The sequence below is a fragment of the Ammospiza nelsoni genome, chromosome 18, assembly GCF_027579445.1.
Source record: "Ammospiza nelsoni isolate bAmmNel1 chromosome 18, bAmmNel1.pri, whole genome shotgun sequence".
Lineage (NCBI taxonomy): Eukaryota > Metazoa > Chordata > Aves > Passeriformes > Passerellidae > Ammospiza > Ammospiza nelsoni.
This window is the reverse complement of record NC_080650.1, coordinates 2195297-2214701: the sequence shown is the minus strand read 5'-3', so window position 1 is coordinate 2214701 and position 19405 is coordinate 2195297. Positions and strand designations below refer to the sequence as shown.

The window sequence follows — 19405 nt, the reverse complement described above, 5'->3', positions numbered from 1 at the left end:
ATTCCAAGCCCACACGGTGCGGCTCTGGGGGAATGCTGCTCTGCAGGGCCGGGACTTGGGCTCGCTGATGCTTCTCGTCCCTTCCGACTCAGCATTTCTGTGATTCCATGATGTTCTCTCAGTCCTGCATTTCCCCTCGGCCAGCGCGCCCGTTGCCGTTCCCGGTAGCTCCGCCGGCAGTGCCCGAGCCCGCCCCGCGCCGCCGCCGTTGGCACCGCGTTCTGCGGCCGTTCCCCGCCCGTTCCCCGCCCCGGAAGCGGCAGCCGGGCCCGCTCCGCCCCGCCATGGCCGCCCCCGGGCCGCGCTCCGCCCGCCCGCCGCGCTGAGCCCCGCGCCGGGAGCCCCGGGCCGGCCGCCGCCATGGGCGCGCTGTTCCGCGGCGAGCCCGTGTGCCTGGCGCAGCTCTTCCTGCAGAGCGGCTCGGCCTACGAGTGCCTCAGCGAGGTGGGCGAGCGCGGCCTGGCCGAGTTCCGAGACGTGAGTACCGCCGGGGCCCTGTGGTGCAGCGCGGGGGCTGAGGGGGCCCGGCCTGAGGGCCGAGCCGGACCCGGGGCCGCTGTTGGGGTGATGCGGGCTCGGCACCCATGGGTCGGTGGAAGCTGCTTTTATTGCCGTCTTTCCGCGACTCCGACAGGCAGGTGTATGGCCCGTCCCTGTGTGGCATTCGCCTGGAAGCGGGATCGCAGAATTGTTGGGGCTGAAGGGATCTGTGGAGATCAGCCAGTCCAAGCCCTGCCAAGGCAGGGTCACACAGAGGGGTGACACCGGCACGGGTGGGGGGATGAGTGATGGGGAGTCAGTGTGCAGCCCCGGCCTCCCCGGCACGCTCGGGAGCGATGCTTTGGGATGGATGTACCCCACCTTTCTCACCTTAAACTGGGGTCATTGGCAGCGAGATCCCGTGGGAGAGCCCCTGACCCAGCTGCAGCCTCAGTGCCTTCAGCCTGAGCGTGTGTGCCCAGCTGATGGCTCCATCCACCCCCGTGACAGACCCACAGACAGCTGCTCTGTAGGTTTATTGATAGCTGGTTCCTGTTCCTGGAGGGGCACTTCCATCGGGGAGGAATCTCCTGCCTAACATAAAGTTGGGTTGGGCAATAATTAGCCACGTCTCTGCGTTGTCTCATCATAATTATATGATCTTTGCTTGCTGAGTGAGACTTTGAAATGTTTTCCAGATATACATTAGAAATGTAGCTTGTAAAATCGTTGCAGGGAAAGCTGGGAAGACTTAAATAAACAGCTAGTTGGTAAATATGGCAGGGAGGAGAAGGCAGATTTCTAAGAATGATTATATGAGTGTATGTTTAACACTTTGATGTCATTCTAGTTACCTGATACACCATTTGTTACAGAAACAATGCATTAGTGGTTCTGATTTAATAAGCTGGATAAGTAGTCAGAGATATTGTACGTTCATATTATGGGGATGTACATAAAATGTAATATTTCAGATAGACTGTGGAAATGCATCACAGAAAATTTGTTAAATGGTTTGTTAATTTGAAGTCATTAAGCAATATTTTAAAACTGTCAAAATAAGATTAGGAATGGTTTCTCCAGTAGACCTTGTTATTTTGTTGTTTGATTAAAACTAGCCAATGGCCTGGATAGTTCTCTGCTTTAATAAAACCAGCTTTGCTATTTGAAGACTTTGTAATCTTTTTAGGTTTTTGTGCCTTCTCAGCTGACAAGCACAGAGCTCATGCAAATCGTCTCCAGGAAGTTACAGGAACAGCTGTGGTTTTCTAGGGGAGGTTACTATTTCAAACCCCTAATAAGCATTTTGTCCTTCTCCTTCAGCTTAACCCAAATGTGAGTGTGTTTCAGAGAAAATATGTGAATGAAGTGAAGAAATGTGAAGAAATGGAAAGAATACTTGGTGAGCTTTATTTTCATGCCTGCAGTTTCTCATCTGTGGCATTACCGGAGTGGCACTACTGTGAAGGTTTCAGCTTCAGGGTTTTTTAACCCTCCCATGCTTTGTAAGCTGTGAAATTTACTTACACTAAATATAGATTTGGGGTTTTTTTATGCTCAGAGGTGAAGAACGGTTGCCAATGTGTTGTTGATAAATAAATGAGGCTGTTTCAGTGTTTACTACTTGAAACTCTGCTAGGGGAAGTGAAGCTTTACTGTAGATATTTCCTTGACTGTAAGATATTCCCTATTTCTTCATTTTGTGTAACTCAACGTTATTGATTTTCCAGGCACCCTTAAAAATATCTCAAATTAATAACAGTTGTGTTCTCATGGTAGTTAATGAATAGAGAAGGGTGGGCAGAGCATTACAGCCAAGCTGCAGATGTCTTCAGTGTATCCTGAGGAAAAGTTACAATTGAAGGATTCCTTTGACAGGAATCTCTCATCAGAGGCACGTGCTGGTCATGCCAGCAGCTCTTTTGGCAAGCCCAGTGTGAGTTGCATTTGTTGTCAAGGTTGCTTAAGCTGCTTTGTTTGAGCACTTTTTACTCCAAGCATGGGTCAGTGAGCAGCACGTCTGTTTCTGGCAGAAAGTGACACCGTGCAGCAACAAAGAGGTTCTGTGAAATGGTAAAAGCTTCTTAGAAAATACTTGGTGGGAAAGAGAAGCCTCTGAAGTTTGGTTGCTTCTGCAGACTTCCAAGGCAGGAATGGTTTGTGTGTTTTATCCCCACCACTCTCCAACATCTTCATTTTTGAAGACTTCTGTGTGAATTGTTGCTAAAATGAATGAATAAAACAGGCAGGGCTTTGATGCTGCAGTGTGATTAGCACCATCAAGAGCAGCTGAAGGTCAACTCTGCAGCACTCTTGGAGGTGTAGGCAATGCAGTTTCCTCTCTGATGCTGTTTTTCTTCTCACTCCAGGGTATTTAGTACAAGAAATTAAAAAAGCAGATATTCCACTTCCTGAAGGAGATGTTGCTCCTCCTGCCCCCTTGATGAAACACATTTTAGAAATCCAGGTAACTCCACTAAACAGATGCCAAAGTCTTGGAACTTAATTTCAACCTTAATGACTTGTGTTTGATGTAGAAGCTTTTAAAACACTAATTTTGAATAACAGTCTGTTTTGTTGTAATTATATTAAAAGAATAAATGGATATCTTCCACCCTGTGCTACCTGCAGTTCTAATTCCAAGTCTGCATTATTTTGACACAGATTAGGGGCAGAGCAGCACTCTGAACAGGTGTCAGTGGAGGATCAAGTGTACTCAATACAGAGCAATCTGTGGCAGACTGAGGGATAAAAGCTCTGGAGCTTTAGTTAATTAAGAAATGGGAAACTCCTATCACTGTCATATTATTATGTGTTGAAAATGAATCCTACTCTGTTTTCCAAAATCCTGTAACTCATTCTGTGTCTTTTCTTTACTTTGTATCTTAGGAACAGCTGCAGAAGCTGGAGACAGAATTGAGGGAAGTAACTAAAAACAAAGAAAAACTGAGGAAGAACCTGCTTGAACTGACAGAATACAAGTACATGTTACAGATCACACAGAATTTTGTCAGGAGAACACCTGAGGTATTGCTTGGGTGGTTGGACAGGGATTGTTGTTGTGTGGCATTTTTGTGATTTTCCCTGTTGAATTGCTTGAAAATGAAGGTGTAGTTATATTATTTTGGTGCATAAATTGTATTAAGAAATTTACACTGTAATTTTACAGCACTGACTATAATTGTTAAGAGCACTGCACTTGAGATCAAGGATCTCTCTGTTGCCTCAACTGAACACAGAAATGAGTTTTATATTTTTAATTAAACCATTTACCTAATTACCTTTTCTTTCTTAGAATAATAATGAAATGAGAGGTTCTTTTTTTTTTCCTGGAAGCAATGAATATTCTTTCTTTTAATTTGCTAGTATGAATCCCATTTACATGGAAATTTTGAAGAATTTCCTTCTGTGGAGAATGAGCCGTTGGTGGATTTCAACCGCACGCACAGACTGAGCGCCTCGCTGGGGTGGGTATGGCAAGTGTTTGATGAGGGGCTGTAAGGGATGAGTTGTTCTCTTAAAACATGGCCTGTGGTGATTTCAGGTGTGCCAAACAGTTTTAGACAGGACAGGAGCCTGGTCCCAATGTACCTTTATCACAAACCCAGATAATTTGATGAGATAAACAGGACAGCATCCAAAAAAGCTGCCACAAAGCTTCCATCAAACCAATGACATGTAAAGGAAAATCTCTAGATCAATACTTCCTTCTATTGTTTAAACTCTTTTTCTATGATAAACACACAGTGTTTGAATCACCTGGCAGTGTAAGTGTAACATAAATTGTGTTACCTTTGAAATGATGAATGGATACTGCTGTCTATGGTGTTGTTATGAGAGGATATCTTCCAAGAAAAAATAAATAATCTCACAGAAATAACTAGTTAGAAGTAATTCTACTTGTGTGCTCGGGTCTGTGGTCTGTTTATTTCACAAATAAAAATTTTATATACCAGTGGTATTTTCTATACCAGTTACTTCCTGTTCAGGGTGATGCTTCCTTCCCTAGCCATGGCAGATACTAAATTATTGTGGTGATGTACTCTGAATTTCCAGATTTTTTCCTTGTACATTTTATCTTATATTTCAATTTTTTCCTTTTCCTAGATTCATATCTGGGTTAGTTCACATAGCAAAGATTGAAGCATTTGAAAAAATGCTGTGGAGAGTCTGTAAAGGCTATCCCTTTCTTACCTATGCAGAGTTGGATAAGGCTCTGGAAGACCCAGATACAGTGAGTAAACATTGTAACGATCAATTTATTTTATTTGGAAGAATTGCTGCTCAGATCTGTCTGCAGTAAATGGAAATGATTTCCCAGTGTCCTTGGAGGAAAAACTATTTAGAAGTATTAGAATTTGTCAAGGTTGTAGAAGTGGGAATTAATTTGTCGTGGTTAGCTTGAGGAGTGCAGAACTTCATTGTGGAATAGTGGTGACTTTATGATTGGCCACCTTGGTCAAAATACGTGGCAGAAATGGCTGCTTGGATATTTATTAACCAGGTCTGTACAGTGCATTGCCTTTTAATAGCCATTCCACTTGTTCATTCAGTAGTTAAAAACGAATCAAGTATAGCTAGTTTTCTGTCAAGTTTTTTCTGTGAGCTTAACAAGTTAATTTTTGTAAATCAATTACGGCAGCCTAATCTGTCACCTTTTTTTTATTTTTTGCTTGAATTCTATTTTTTACCTTTTTAAAAGACTCTTTTCTTACTAAGAATTCTGAGATAGTAAAATATATTGTCTCATTGATTTCCCCTGGAAACTTTTTCTTCTTTTCTCTAATATTAAAACCAAAGAAAGAGATACTGTCACAGTTGAATTTTATTATTTGATCTTCAGTAACTGATGGAAGATTAATTCTATTAACACGGCTTTTTCTAGTTGTTCAGCTTTGTTATTTAGCTCTATTATTATGTCACAGAGGAATTGCTGGTTAAAACATAATTCATCAGCTTTACTTTTTATGGTTTTTTAGGGTGAAACCACTAAGTGGGCTGTTTTTTTAGTGTCCTATTGGGGTGAACAAATTGGTCAAAAAGTTAAGAAGATTTGTGACTGGTAAGAAGTAAATCTAATATATTTACATTCCTTTATACCTGGGGTATTTTCTGGTTGGTTTTTCCCCTGCACCCCTTTTTAAAAAGTGTTGGTTTTTATACAAGCTTTTTGTGTTAAATTTGTTCCTCCCCTTGTTGCACCCAGCTCTATAATTACGCAGTGTGCAAATAAATACATGAGTCATTTCACTTGCAGTCTTTACCAAGTACAGGCAAAATGCTGCCTCTGAGTTGAGTGTGTTCCATGGTTATGAAGTGTGTGTTGCAGATCTGGCTGTGGCAGGGGTTGGGTGATGTGTTGAGGTGGGGTTTGGTCATGAGCACAGCCCTGTGTCCTGCAGCTATCGCTGTCACGTGTACCCCTACCCCGACACCACCGAGGAGCGCCAGGCCGTGGTCGAAGGACTCAACGTTCGTATTCAGGACCTTGAAACTGTGAGTAAAGAACAGATTTCCTCTTGCACTGTAGGAAATCATTTAATGAATCACAGTGTTAAATATAATTTCTAACATACATGCAACTTTGGAGCTGATGGGACAGTAAGCTGTGTCCCTGGCCTTGTGTTGCACATATCTGTTAAACCTCACAGCAATTGGCATTGCCTTCTGTTTTCAGCAAAAGTTTTTTTGCTTTCCTAAAAGCATGGCCCAGCACTGAATATGTACAAGCTGCTCTTCTGTGATCAGCACAGGCACTGTCACATTCTCAGTGAGATCTCTGTTTTTTTCTCAAACAAAGGTGCTGAATAAAACTGAGGAATACTTGCGCCAGGTCTTGTATAAAGCATCAGAATCCATCTATACCTGGGTTATCCAAGTGAAGAAGATGAAAGCCATTTACCACGTCCTCAACCTGTGCAGTTTTGATGTCACAAATAAATGTTTAATTGCTGAGGTTTGGTGTCCAGTGGCTGATCTCCAGAACTTGCGCCATGCATTGGAGGAAGGCTCAGTAAGTCACCTGAATGCTCACTGATGTTAAAGCTTTTATCTTGAACTAATTATGCATGTAAGGAAAGAAAATAATTATTATCAATAGACTAAAAGTAGGCACAGACAGATCTGGGTCTCTGTATAAAACAATTTTTTGTAAGCACAGCCTTTATTTAGTGTTGTGTGTAGTATTTTTTTTTTTTTTTTTAATAACTTCTGTATTGGACCTGAGTCCAGCTGGGCCTACAGTGTTATTTGCAGTCATGCAGAAGATGCCAGTTCTCTTGCATTTGTTTTTGTTTTATAAGAGAAAATTGTAATAACAAATCTTTTTTTTATAATATTGTGTCTGTTAAGTCTCATCTGATACTTGATATGAAGTAAGAATTAGAACACTGTGCATAATCTGTTTTTAGAGGTGGTGCAAAGGAATAGATGTTAAACTTGGGCATAATTTAATGGTATTTTTGGATCAGTGAAACTGCTGATAGGGCAGACATTTTCACTTTGATTAGATTAACACAGATCTAACACAAATATATCTTCTGTCTGTAATTAGAGGAAGAGTGGAGCTACAATTTCCTCATTCATGAATACCATCCCAACAACACAACCTCCTCCGACATTGATACGTACCAATAAATTCACCTCAGGATTCCAGAACATCGTTGATGCCTATGGAGTTGGAAGCTATGGGGAAGTTAATCCAGGTTGGTCCTTCTGAAAGCTGAGCTCTGAGCTGTGCTGTCATTGCTGCTTGCCTTGATACCTTGCTGAATTGGGCACTGGCAAAGATCCAACGGTGACAGCCATACTGCTTGTTAATAGCTGTTTTAAAATTTCAGTAGCTCATCAAAAGCACGAACAGGGTTCCAAGCAGCAAGATGGGATTTGGTTTTGCATTTTATCATGAATGGTAGTGGTAATAGCTGTATAATTTTTGTTCTATATGTTTTACTTTGGGTAAGGAAGATATTTAGGGGAAAAAACAAAGAAAACTGATCTTACTGAGGCGTGGAGCTCAGAACTTGAAAAATTCAGCTTGTTGTATAGCCCGCTTTAATATATACTTGTAGCTATGTTGACTGGGTCATTCTGCACAGGAGAAAGTAAGAAAGTACCTCATAATACAGACCTGAAATACCCACAGAGGAAGAACTGTTTGGTTGGGTTTTATTTACTGGGTTCACATGATTATCCTCAGAATTGTCAGCTACTGCTCAACTGTGAAGTTGTCATTGCTACACAATAAACAAGCTTTAAACTGAGTTAAATTTACAGTGTGGGGGAAAGGTCTATGAGTAGAGAATGAAATGTCTTTCAAACTTAAAAGCTTTGAGAGATTTAAGTGTGGGATTGCTTGGGGATGTGCAGGCAGGACATCCTCTGTGTGCTGTGCTGAAATGTGCCGTGTTGCCCCTGCAGCTCTCTACACCATCATCACGTTCCCCTTCTTGTTCGCGGTTATGTTCGGAGACTTCGGGCACGGGCTGCTCATGTTCATATTTGCACTCCTGACAATACTGTATGAAAACCACCCTAGGTTAAAAAGAGCACAAGATGAGGTAAAAGGAATTTCAAATTATTTACCTTCCATCCAGCCAGAGAATTTGAATAGACATGGTTTCTGAAAAGTACTGGTTTTTTGCATGGGTACTTAATAAGGCTTTTTTCCATTCCTTTAGGATTTTCTGTGTTAAAATACCCCATATTCCATGAGATTAATGTAGTATTTTAAACTATGCACTTGGAAGAGCAGAAATGATCAAGTTGTAATGAAAGAATTAGAAAAAATTTAAAGTTATAAGCTTGTCTTTACTTCTACCTGGACTACTCAGTGGTGTGTTTTACAGAATGTCATTACAGTGGCAATGTGAGGAGAAAATGATTTTCCAAGTTCTACCTTTTATTGTTTATAAAAAGAGTTTCAGTTTGAAATTTATTAAACTTCACTTAAATTTTTAAACATACAGGTTGGAATGCAGGAACACCTGCAACTCTCATTAGAATTATGTTCAATTAAGAATGCCTGCAAATGTGTAATTTCTTGTAAAGTAGTCTCAGGAAGGAAATGGCTTAAAAAGACCCTTCCTTAATCTAAGGATGCTGGTGATAAAAGTTTCAATGTGGGTCATGGGAGCTCATATTCCTTAATGACTGTTCACAAATAAATTTTAGTTTTTAGAAGTCTTTATGTGTCCAGAAATGTTTCTTTTAAACATGTCTAGCTAACCTTTGCTCACATAACAGATGATATTCTTTTTTTTTTTTTCCTCAATACTGACAGATAATGAAAATGTTATTTGAAGGCCGATATGTGATATTGTTAATGGGGCTCTTTTCTATATACACTGGATTGATCTATAATGACTGTTTTTCAAAGTCAATAAATATATTTGGATCTGGATGGAATGTGTCAGCAATGTATGAAAAGGTTTGGAGGTGAGCAGCATGTTTAGTATGCCATTAAACCAGAGATGTATTTCCTGCAGCAGTTCAACCCTTTTGTTCATGTGTTTTACTATCCTGTTATGGTTTATCTTTCCATTGATGTTTTATTTTATTTTCTAGGTGTGTTTGTATGTCTATATAAAGATTTTCAGAGGAATAGAAAACACAGGTCTAATTTTGGACTTATTTGTCCTAGGTCATGCTTCTGGAATGAATAGTGGAGTGGCATTTCCCTCTACTAAAAGAAATTTACTATTAATGAAGTAAATTAATTACCTGGCAACACTAGTCTGCACAGCTTTTCTTGATATCAAAAAAAAAAAAAAAATTAGTCTATGTGAATTGCCAAACCTGCTTTTTCTCAGAGTGGGATAACCTCACTGATTTGAGGTCTTGTTACTCTTTGGTATTTAAATCTCCTGGTGCCTTCCAAAACAGGATGTGGCTTCAAAGAGTCAAGACCACTGGCTAAAGATTTGAACGAGTTATGTGTGTTGTGATAATGAAAAACTACAAAAATAAAGTAGAAACTTCCCCAAATGCAAAACAGAAAAAAGGTAGCAATTATTCTTTGGGTGTTTGACAGTGAATTTCATGCAAAAGCAAACTGTGAACTTTTAAAATGAAACTTTGAGTTCTAGGGGAATGTGGAATAAAATCCATAAACTTTGTTTTGAAAGATAGTGAATGTGAATTAAGCCCAGATTGTGAGGTTCTAGGTGGATTTTTGTTTTTTTCTATTGATTGTATTAGTCAGGAGTTTTGTGCTTAGAAACTCTTACACTCTTTTAAAGTGTGACAGTGGGTGAGTTAGGTAAAGGAAAGCAGGAGCAGTGTCCTGCAGAACTGAAAGTATATTGTCGTCATGTTGAAAGTGTCAAATCTGAGTGTTTTCCTTTCACTGCAGCGATAAGGATTTGGAAGATAATCGATATTTAGCACTGGATCCAAATGTTTCTGGTGTCTACAACGGAGTTTATCCCTTTGGAATTGATCCAGTGAGTTTCATTCTTTTTAATTATCCACTTGTGATGATCATTCTTTGTCCACTAGATTTTGGTATGTGTATAAGTAAGATAAATCTGACTAAGAAAAAACTACATTTCTGATTGTATTCTCTGTTCTACAATATGTTTTCTTCTGACAAGTCAAAGACTGAACTATTTTTACAAAACTCAAATTTCAGTTGTGACCTCCATTTGAGGTAGAATTCTGGTCCCCAGTAGAAAATGGATACTGGTTTATTCCTCCTGTTATGGTGTTCATCAATGCTGGTTTGGTGTTTTCTTCTTCAGATATGGAATTTGGCAAGCAACCGTCTCACTTTTCTGAATTCATTCAAAATGAAAATGTCTGTGATCTTCGGAGTGACTCACATGACATTTGGAGTTATATTGGGGCTGTTTAACCACGTGTAAGTACAAGAAGTTAAAATAATAGCAACATTGTATTTTTTGTCAGGTCTGGGATGATTACAGTTTATCTTATAAGAGAAACTGGAATTATTGTTTGAGAACAGAATAAGAGTAATTGTGAAAACTGTTCTTATAAAAAGACAATAATGGAGAGGTCTCCTTCACATATGTAAGATGATGGTTCAATATTATACTAAAAAATCCCAAAACAAATTAATACAAGGCTTTATTTCACTTGTTGGTAAATAAAAATATGTGCCTCTTACAGATTTTATTTCCACTGAAATACCTGATAAAATTTCACTGAATAAAAAGAAATCAGCTCTGGAATGTAATCTCAGTCTTGCTGTTTAAAAGTGCTTTGTTTTATTGAAATTATATTTGGGCTGTGGTGGTAAAACTTTATTTTTTCCACATTTCTACCTTTCAGGCATTTCAAGAAGACCTATAATATTTATTTGGTTTTTATTCCTGAACTTTTATTCATGTTGTGCATATTTGGCTATCTGGTGTTCATGATCTTCTTTAAGTGGTTGGCATACTCTGCAGAGAACTCCACAGCTGCCCCCAGTATTCTGATACAATTTATCAACATGTTCCTGTTTCCTAGTGGTGAAACAAAGAGCTTCTTCAATGGCCAGGTGAGTAATGCTCTTCCAAGCTTTTGGAAATCCTGTGTTCCCTATGCAGATAATACTTTAAAGGAAAAGGGGATGGCTTTTCCTACTGTGGATTTTGTGATCTAATCTAATTTTCCTCCCTCCCACCAACAGATTCCTCTGCAGAAGTTTTTAGTTGGTGTTGCTTTTCTTTGTGTTCCTGTAATGCTGCTTGGTAAACCACTTTATTTGTTCTGGTTGCACAGTGGAGGCCGAGGCATAAGAATGTACAGGGTAAGTACTGGAAGACACTCACACATTTCCTCAGTGCTGCAGAACTCAGCTGCTGGTTTGTTGCACAGAGTGTGTCCCTGTGGGTATTTCGTAGAATGGGTTGGGTTGGGTTGTAAAGGAGCTTAAAGCTCATCTCATTCCACCCTCTGTGGTGGGCAGGGACACCTCCCACTGTCCCAGGTTGCTCCAAACCCCTCCAGCCTGGTCTCCAGGGATGGGGCAGCCACAGCTTCTCTGGGAAAACTGTGCCAGGGCATCACCACCCTCATGGGAAAGAATTTCTTCTGTATATCTGTATTCAGTTTGAACCCATTACTCCTTGTCTTACCAGTTTCTGCTCAGTTTGGAACCTTTGGACTGAAACATGTAATAGTACTTCATTCCTCTAAATATTTTTGCCTTTTTCTGTGACTACTTCAAGTAAATTTAAAAAATAACAGTGGCAGCCTGCTTGAAGAGACAATCCATTCCCATTTTGCAGAGTGGCTACAAGCTTATCCGAAAAGAAAGTGAGGAAGAGCTTTGTCTCCTGTCATGTAATGATCTCGAAGAAGGTGTCACTCACTCAGACAGCGGGCACAGAGAGGGGGATGCAGAGGAGGTAATGTTTTTATTTAATCTCTGGTTTCTATGTTCTTAAAAGCAAATTAGAAGTGGACAGTCAATAGATAACCTACACTATGAGCTGAGCAGTTTTGAAGAAACTCAGCTGAGACTTTATGAAGACCTTGATGCCCAAATGCAATTCACTTATTTGTTGCTATTTTATCATTATTTTCTGGTATTTTCAGACTATTACAGTAAACCACAACCTATCTGTAGTAGAGAACAGAAAGAATGTTTTGTTTGCAGTTAAGACTGCATCTAGGAGTACAGGTTTTCTTATATTGAAGAGTGGGGTAAAAATCCTGGGCTTTGTTTGAGTTTATGGATTCTTAAACTTGAGGCAAGGAGGTGACTGCCAAGCTTTCTGTTAATTAATCTTGGCTTTTCAACTGGACAGAAGTCTTTCTGTGTCTGCAAATTACATCTTCTTTTGAGGATTATTGCTAATGGGGATTGAGGCAGCATTCCCAGTCCCCACCCACTGCTCCTGCTTAGTTTAGGCAAATCTTTAAAGGTCTGGGCAGATTCCACTGATTCCATGTGAATTGAAAGACAAAGAATTGCTTCAACTTGCTAATGTGCAGAATATGTAAGTTCTTTTCTCACTGGGGTAGTGGACTCTTGTTTCTTGTGTATAGAAAATACAAGAATTATTTACTCAAAATGTGTTATACAAAGTGTTGAAATACAACATTTAGACAAAGTAAGTGTTGAAATCTTCAGTAATATCAGTTTTGAAACTCTTTATTCGTTACAAGTATTTATATTTAGAACTTACAGTATTAGTGTGGTTATCTTTCTATCAGTAGCATTACTGGTAATTACCCCTGCTTTTAAAGTTGAAAAAATTGATATTGTAGACTTAGAATTTTAATAGAATGGGAATTAGAACTGGTTATAGTACTTAAAGTTTTCAAGAACTAGATAATATTCCTTCTGGAAACCATAAATTGCATTAGTTTTTATTTATCAACAAGGTTATACTGGAAAACTATAGCATCTGATTTTTTTTAAAATATTATCTCTGTAATAAGGATCTTCTACATCGCACACTTTTTTGCTTGATATAAAATCAATATATTACCTTTCAATGGAATTCTTCCTCCATGTAAAAAGGATTTGCAGATGAATGTTTTTGTTCTCTATGTTGTTAAAATTGATGCAAATGTATTTTTATCTTTTAGCTGGACTTTTCAGATGTTTTCATGAACCAAGCAATTCATACCATTGAATACTGCCTGGGATGCATCTCTAACACAGCCTCATACCTGAGACTCTGGGCATTAAGTCTTGCTCATGCACGTAAGTGGGGATGGGTTTTTTGATATATTTTTTGGTTTTTTCCTACATCTGTATTTTTAATGCTGTTAGGGGGAGGCTGGCCTGTTCTATTGATACTAGTATGAAATGCACTTTTTCTTAATTAAAAAAAAATCCCTATTTCAACTAATCATGATTTATGGAAGCTTCCAAACTAAAACTGTGACTTTATGTAAAATATTGCTCTCAGTAAGTCTGATTTTGACACTGAGGTGTATCTTTAGGTATTTGAGGGGATGGGGGCAGCTTTCTGGGGAGGGAGGTTGCTTATACTCCTATGTTCAGCATGGTTGGTTGGTTAAATGAGCCAGTCAGTGGGTGAAGGCACTCAGTACCAACATTAATTATGGCAACTTTCTGTTTTTTGTTAGAGTTGTCAGAAGTTCTGTGGCAGATGGTGATGAGAGTGGGTCTGCGTGTGGATACGATGTACGGTGTCCTGCTGCTGATCCCTGTGATGGCATTCTTTGCTGTGCTGACAGTTTTTATTTTGCTGGTCATGGAGGGCCTTTCTGCTTTTCTCCATGCCATACGACTTCACTGGTACGTTCTCTTTTTCTATATGCCACTTCAGCATATGCTGGCTTGTTAAAGGGGAATTTTTATGGCAAAATGTTAGGTGCCTTATTAAAAAGGCAAAGTGTAAAATTCAACAGCCTCATTGCTACTGAAATACATTTATTTAGTTATATTAAATAAATTACTTGTTAGTTGGATTTGATTGTTCCTCTGGGATATTTTCAGTGGATTCAAGTATTATATTGGCTTATGATGCATTTTAACTTCAACCACACTCACAAAATGTAAGTGCATTTGATTTGTAGTATTGCAGCTTTTCATAATGTAGAATATTAGTAACTTGTATAAGTATTTTTAGTTTCAGTCTGGTTATCTCACTATATGGTTTCAGTCCATTTATTTGGTTCAACAGAACATTTATATTAGTGAGTGGAGCTGCCAGCTCTAAAGTATTTTAATCCTTTCTTAGTCTTGGTATCACAAGTTCTTCACTTTGGAGTGGATTCAGAGCATGTTTAGTTTGAAATCTGATGAAATTTACAACTTACACAAAGGCGTATAGTGACCAAAGACAGGAGGTAGAGCTACGCACATGACAGGTTGTCCTCATGATATTGCACACTTGCAAAACAATTGGCTATAACTCACTCAGAAACAAATGAGTAAGCCAGAAGTAAGAAATGAGCCTTTACAGCCTGGTTTAGTGCCTGTGGGTCTCCTGAGAAACAGGAGTTAGACAATAAAAATAATAAAGTTAGCCTGGGATTGTGATGGGAGGGTTAAATAGCTGCACAGAAAACAAATGAGAGGATTGGAGTTGGTTTTATTCAGCTTCTTGGGTTGCACAGTTCTGTCCCTTGATAACTAATTTTGGATTCATGAACAGTTTCTTGTTTTTTGTCTCGTTTCAGGGTGGAATTTCAGAACAAATTCTACTCCGGTGGAGGATACAAGTTTACGCCTTTCTCTTTTAAGCACATTTCTTTACATTTTAATAAAGATGGTGCGTTATAATTTGGCTGCTGTCAGCAGAAATGTTTGGAATTGCCTGCAAGTAACTGTGATTGGATCTTGCCTATGAATGGTTTCTTGTGGAACAAAGTGGTTTTCACTGATTGCCTTATAATGCAGCCAAACAATTCTGTAAAACATACCTCCCATAGAAAGACATAGCAGATCTGGAGCATCTTGTAAAATATATAGATATAAAATGTACATTTTTCTCTTGATGAACTAATGTTGTAAATTAATTTTATTCTTAAAAAAAAACAAAGTTACTGCTTGTCCTGAAACCCATGTAGGCATTTTTTGAGTCTCTTTATCGCTTTTAAGTTATCTGAAAGACTTTTCATTATATTAAACATTAATTACTAATCACATACTCAACCCAGCTGCATCTTGAGCACTTTGGGAACCTTTCAACAATGCAATAGGAGCAATGTTCTGTTTTCAGTCTGTATTCCAGAATGATTATGAAGTGTAAATTTATACACACCAATGCAATGTGCTCTCTTTTGGCCATATTTAAAATTGCACTGGAAATGTTATCTCTTCATTCTGGGTTCTGCTTAGAGTTACTACTTTAAGCTTTCTGAAACCACACTGATATTTATATTTATATTTAATGATATGGAAGAAGGCAGGATTTACAAGTATTACTCTTCTTTTTTCCACTGTAGTGAGGAAAAACTTTTGCACATGGAATAAAGAACTGGCCTCGATCCCTGTTTCTGTTTTGGCTCTAAGGACACACAAAGGGCACTCCCTGATGGCGTAGAACCGAATTTATACTGCATAGGTGGACAGGGGTCCTTTTATATTATTTTTGTATCGGTGTGAAAATGGGGATATTGCCATGATATTTTAACGTCTGTGCCATACGAACAGCACAAATTAAATTTTGCACTTGTTTCATACGAATTCCCAATAAAGCCTCGTTTGCGCTGTGCCGAGCGGGCCCTGTGTTTGTCCGTACCCTTTTCCCTGCCTCAGGCGCCGCTTTTCCCCTGAGGGGCGGCCGGCGCCGGGGGGAACCGGCGGGCGCTGAGGGGAACGAGAGGCCGTGAGGGGCGGCCGGTGCCCAGGGCAACGAGCGCTCGTGAGGGGCGGCCCGTGCCCAGGGCAACGAGCGCTCGTGAGGGGCGGCCCGTGCCGAGGGGAGCGAGCGCTCGTGAGGGGCGGCCCGTGCTGAGGGGAGCGAGCGCTCGTGAGGCACGGCAGGTGCTGAAAGGACCGAGCGCTCCTAGAGGCGGCAGACGCTGAGGGGAACGAGCGGCTGACGCTGAGGGCAAGCAGTGCGGCCGGTGTTGAGAAGAAGGAGCGGTAGCGCGGGGCGGGCTCTGTACGGGAGCACGGCCGCTCGAGGCGCCTCCTGAGGCGGGCACGGAGCCTCCCGAGGCGGGCTGAAGGCGGGCAGCAGCCGTCGCTCCACCCCGCACCGTTGCCGTGGCCACCGGGAGGCGTCGGGCCGGTTGCCGCCATGAGCCTGGACGACGTGCGGGTGCGGTGGCTGCGGGACCGAGCGCTCTCCCTGCTGGGTCTGAGCGATCCGGCGCCTTTCGAGGAGCTGCTGAGCCGCGCCGAGGGTGCCCGGGTCGTGCTGCGCTTCTTCGGCCTTGGCGCCGAGGGCGGCGAGGATGCGAGCGGGGCGGGCGCGGCGCTGCTGCTGCTGCGGGCTGAGCGGCCCGGCCCGGCCGGTGAGGAGCGGGCGGGAGAGGGTTCCCCTGCCCCGGCGCTCTCCCTGGGCACTGAGCTCTTTCCCCCTCCCTCAAACCCCTCTTCGTCCCATCCGCTGAGTCGCAGGTCCTGGCCCCTATTTTTACCCCTTTCCCTGTCTTTCCGTCCCTTGGGCTGTGTTCTCCTGCCCTTCTATAGCGCCCGTTTCTAGAATGTTGTGCCCTCTATTTGCTTTCCTCCCATTTTGCATTTGTGCACTTGCAGGTGGCGCGAGTGAGCGTTTCTATGTGGCTTTTAATGAAATTCCCGAAGAATTTGTGTCAAATTCTACTGTGTATTTTCTGAGAGACACCAAAGGTATGTTCCCTGAAGAGCTGCAGCTTCAGCGTTTTCAGTTTGGCATTAAACAGCACCTCCCATTGTGAAGATATGATAGAGACAGGGACTCAGGATAGTGCACATCCAATTTATATAACCCCAGCCAGGGCTGGGGGTGCTTTGTCATTTAACAGCATTTCTGTGCAAGATTTTCCTCCTCTGTCTGTCGAGTAAGAGTTCAAATCAAGCCACTGTTCTTTTGAACAGAAAACCGTATTTGAACATGACTTGCACCAAACCTAGTAGTGTTTTATTGGAGTTTTAACTTATTATGAAAACGACTTTATTATTTCTGTATCAATTAATTAGATTTATACTAATTTTTTGTATATGTTTAGAAACAGTTCCTGTACCTAAAGACCTGACTGAAGCTAATGAGATTCTTCCTCGAGTGATAAAGTCTGGGATGCTGACTGATGATACTCTCTTGATGCTGAAGAATGCTATCTCACAGGTAAATGAGTGACAGCTTTTATATGTGGAATTAATCTTGAGTGTTTCTTGGTGTGGTTTTGCCTGTTTAGTATTATATGGACTATGCATAATAAATATTAATACTTAATAAGTGACCTTCATATGCCAAAATGAAATATTTGTGAATGCTTATTTGATATTTTGTTTCCCAATTTTTCCCCCTATTTGGGAATCGTTTAAGAGTGTGACACCAGACACCTCTATTTCTGTGCTCACAGACTTTCATAAAGGCATGCTGGAGCTATTGCTCTGCATAATTTGAGGCAGAGAGAATCATGCTAAGGATGTGAAATGGAAGGAGACTTACTTAAATTAAATTTAAGAACAATATCTAATGGTTAAGTGAATTGCTTGTAAGTTTTTTTTTTTTTAATATGAACCATCTAATCTGTGGCACCTGTTTCAATCCTATCAGTCTTCACCAGCTCCCTCCCATGGTCAGCAGCAGACTGAGAAAACTTCTTTTGATTCAGACAGTGAAAACTCAGATTCTGAAGCAATTAAATTACCTGAGAGTGAGCCTAGAAAGTCAGTGGAGTCAGTGGAAAGTCTAACGGGGAGTGAAACTCAGCTGATCATACCAGGTGAGGGGAGTGTTTTGCCTCTGCCAGCACTGTGGTGATTGGAGCACAGGGCAGTAGAACGAGGTTCACCTGAGAGGGGCTTTGTGTAGAATAACAGATTTGATTAAAGCTGCTGATACCACCTGTGCTTTTCCTGCCCTGAAGCATAGCAGGCAGCATGAAGAAATGGATGAAATCAGTGCCAAGTCTTTGAAACAGTTTGGAGTAAGAATAGGAGAGGGGTAGACATATCTAGTGGTGCCACGCTGCCAGAACAAGCCAGTTCATTCTGTGTGTGTTTTATTCCACTAGAACATCTGAAACTGGAGATGCCCAGTGTAAATCTGGATAAAGAAGTGGCTGTTCTTGCCGCAGTTCCAGGAGTGGTTCAGTCTCTGAAACGTTGTGCAGTGACCTGGAAGAAACTAATATCTAGAGTTCTGAAGGAACAACTGGAAAAGGTTCCAGAGGTAATGTTGCCTGTAACACCAAGATGCTTTTATTCCTGGAGACTTTGCTTCATTTCCCTACAAGAAATGTGTTAGTTTTTAATTCCTCTTCACATTTGATTGTTGGATGACCATTTACTAATTCTTGAAAAGGAGAACAACAGTAGTGAGGAACTGTGTGGCTCTGGGAAGTAGAATATAAATAAAATATGAAGTAATTCACTGCAGATCCTACCCACACAGGACAGCTGTGGAAAACTAAGAGACTTCTGTTATCTGCTGTCTTCTAAAGAGCAAAGAAACACTAAAAGCTTTTAAGCTGCACTGAGTAATTTTTTTAAATAGACACCTATATTTCTTCTTTTTTTTTGCAAAAAAGTGATCTCAAACAAAAGCAAAAATATTTATTTTCAGGTTTTCAGTCTGCAGATGTATGTATAACTAATACCACTAAACATGCTGAGGGATTTTTTAAAGTTACCTGTTCAAAAGCCATGACCTCAGGGATATACTCCCCATGAGCAGTTCCCTTCAGTGTGTGTATAATTTTATTTCAGGATCTTCTTCTCTCTGGCTTTTTGCATGGTTGAGTCATATCAAGTTTATCTCAGCATAAAGTTTATTGAAAAGAAGGGATCAAATATAATCCTGATTATAAATATTCACTCTTGCATAATGGTAATTCATCTTTTTGTATTTGATTCCACTTTACTTGTAGGGTAATAGCCCACTTGCAGAGATTAACCTCTGGCGTGAAAATGATGCTGCTTTAAGGGCTCTTACTGAACAGATGAAGCTTCCAGAGGTGCAAAAAGTCATGGAAGTACTGCAGAAAGCTGAACCTGAGTTTACTGGAGATTTACAGATAGTCTTAAGTGACCTCAAAACACATCACATGGAAGCTCAAGACAATGCTAAGTTTCTGTCAACTCTTGAACGCCATTTGAAGGTACTTGCCCTTGAGAAAACTTGCTCAAGCTTAAACTATTTATCTGAGTTTGGTTTCTCTGTTGATCTAAGCACCTCTTGTTTATTTTTTCACTCTTTAGCAGCAATAAAGATATACTCTAGATTAACAAATTATATTTAATTTTAAAAAAGGGGCGCTTATTTTGTATGAGTTTCAATGGTTCTAATGTCTGAAAGCTCAGAGCTGTGAGCACTTGGTTTCTAGTCCAGTCTTGGGA

General features: G+C 40.6%; 2 protein-coding genes across 2 annotated transcripts in view; both read left to right on the top strand.

Moving 5' to 3' along the window:
• The first annotated feature begins 283 nt into the window (after window positions 1-283).
• Window positions 284-15627, top strand: ATP6V0A2 (ATPase H+ transporting V0 subunit a2). Its single transcript, XM_059485087.1, has 20 exons — window positions 284-477; window positions 1804-1882; window positions 2850-2947; window positions 3370-3507; window positions 3847-3947; window positions 4588-4714; window positions 5460-5542; window positions 5883-5976; window positions 6281-6493; window positions 7034-7184; window positions 7900-8039; window positions 8762-8916; window positions 9833-9923; window positions 10221-10339; window positions 10771-10981; window positions 11114-11233; window positions 11715-11834; window positions 13024-13141; window positions 13531-13702; window positions 14590-15627. Exons 1-20 carry the CDS (start codon window positions 361-363, stop codon window positions 14690-14692), a joined length of 2550 nt encoding a protein of 849 aa, XP_059341070.1. The 5' UTR covers window positions 284-360; the 3' UTR covers window positions 14693-15627.
• A 530-nt stretch (window positions 15628-16157) lies between these two features.
• DNAH10 (dynein axonemal heavy chain 10) overlaps window positions 16158-19405 on the top strand; it is a 49335-nt gene continuing 46087 nt past the window's right edge. Inside the window, exons 1-4 of the mRNA XM_059485414.1 lie at window positions 16158-16374; window positions 16619-16711; window positions 18082-18239; window positions 18937-19167. Coding sequence (XP_059341397.1) covers window positions 16158-16374; window positions 16619-16711; window positions 18082-18239; window positions 18937-19167 — 699 coding nt within the window. The remainder of the gene's footprint in view (window positions 16375-16618; window positions 16712-18081; window positions 18240-18936; window positions 19168-19405) is intronic.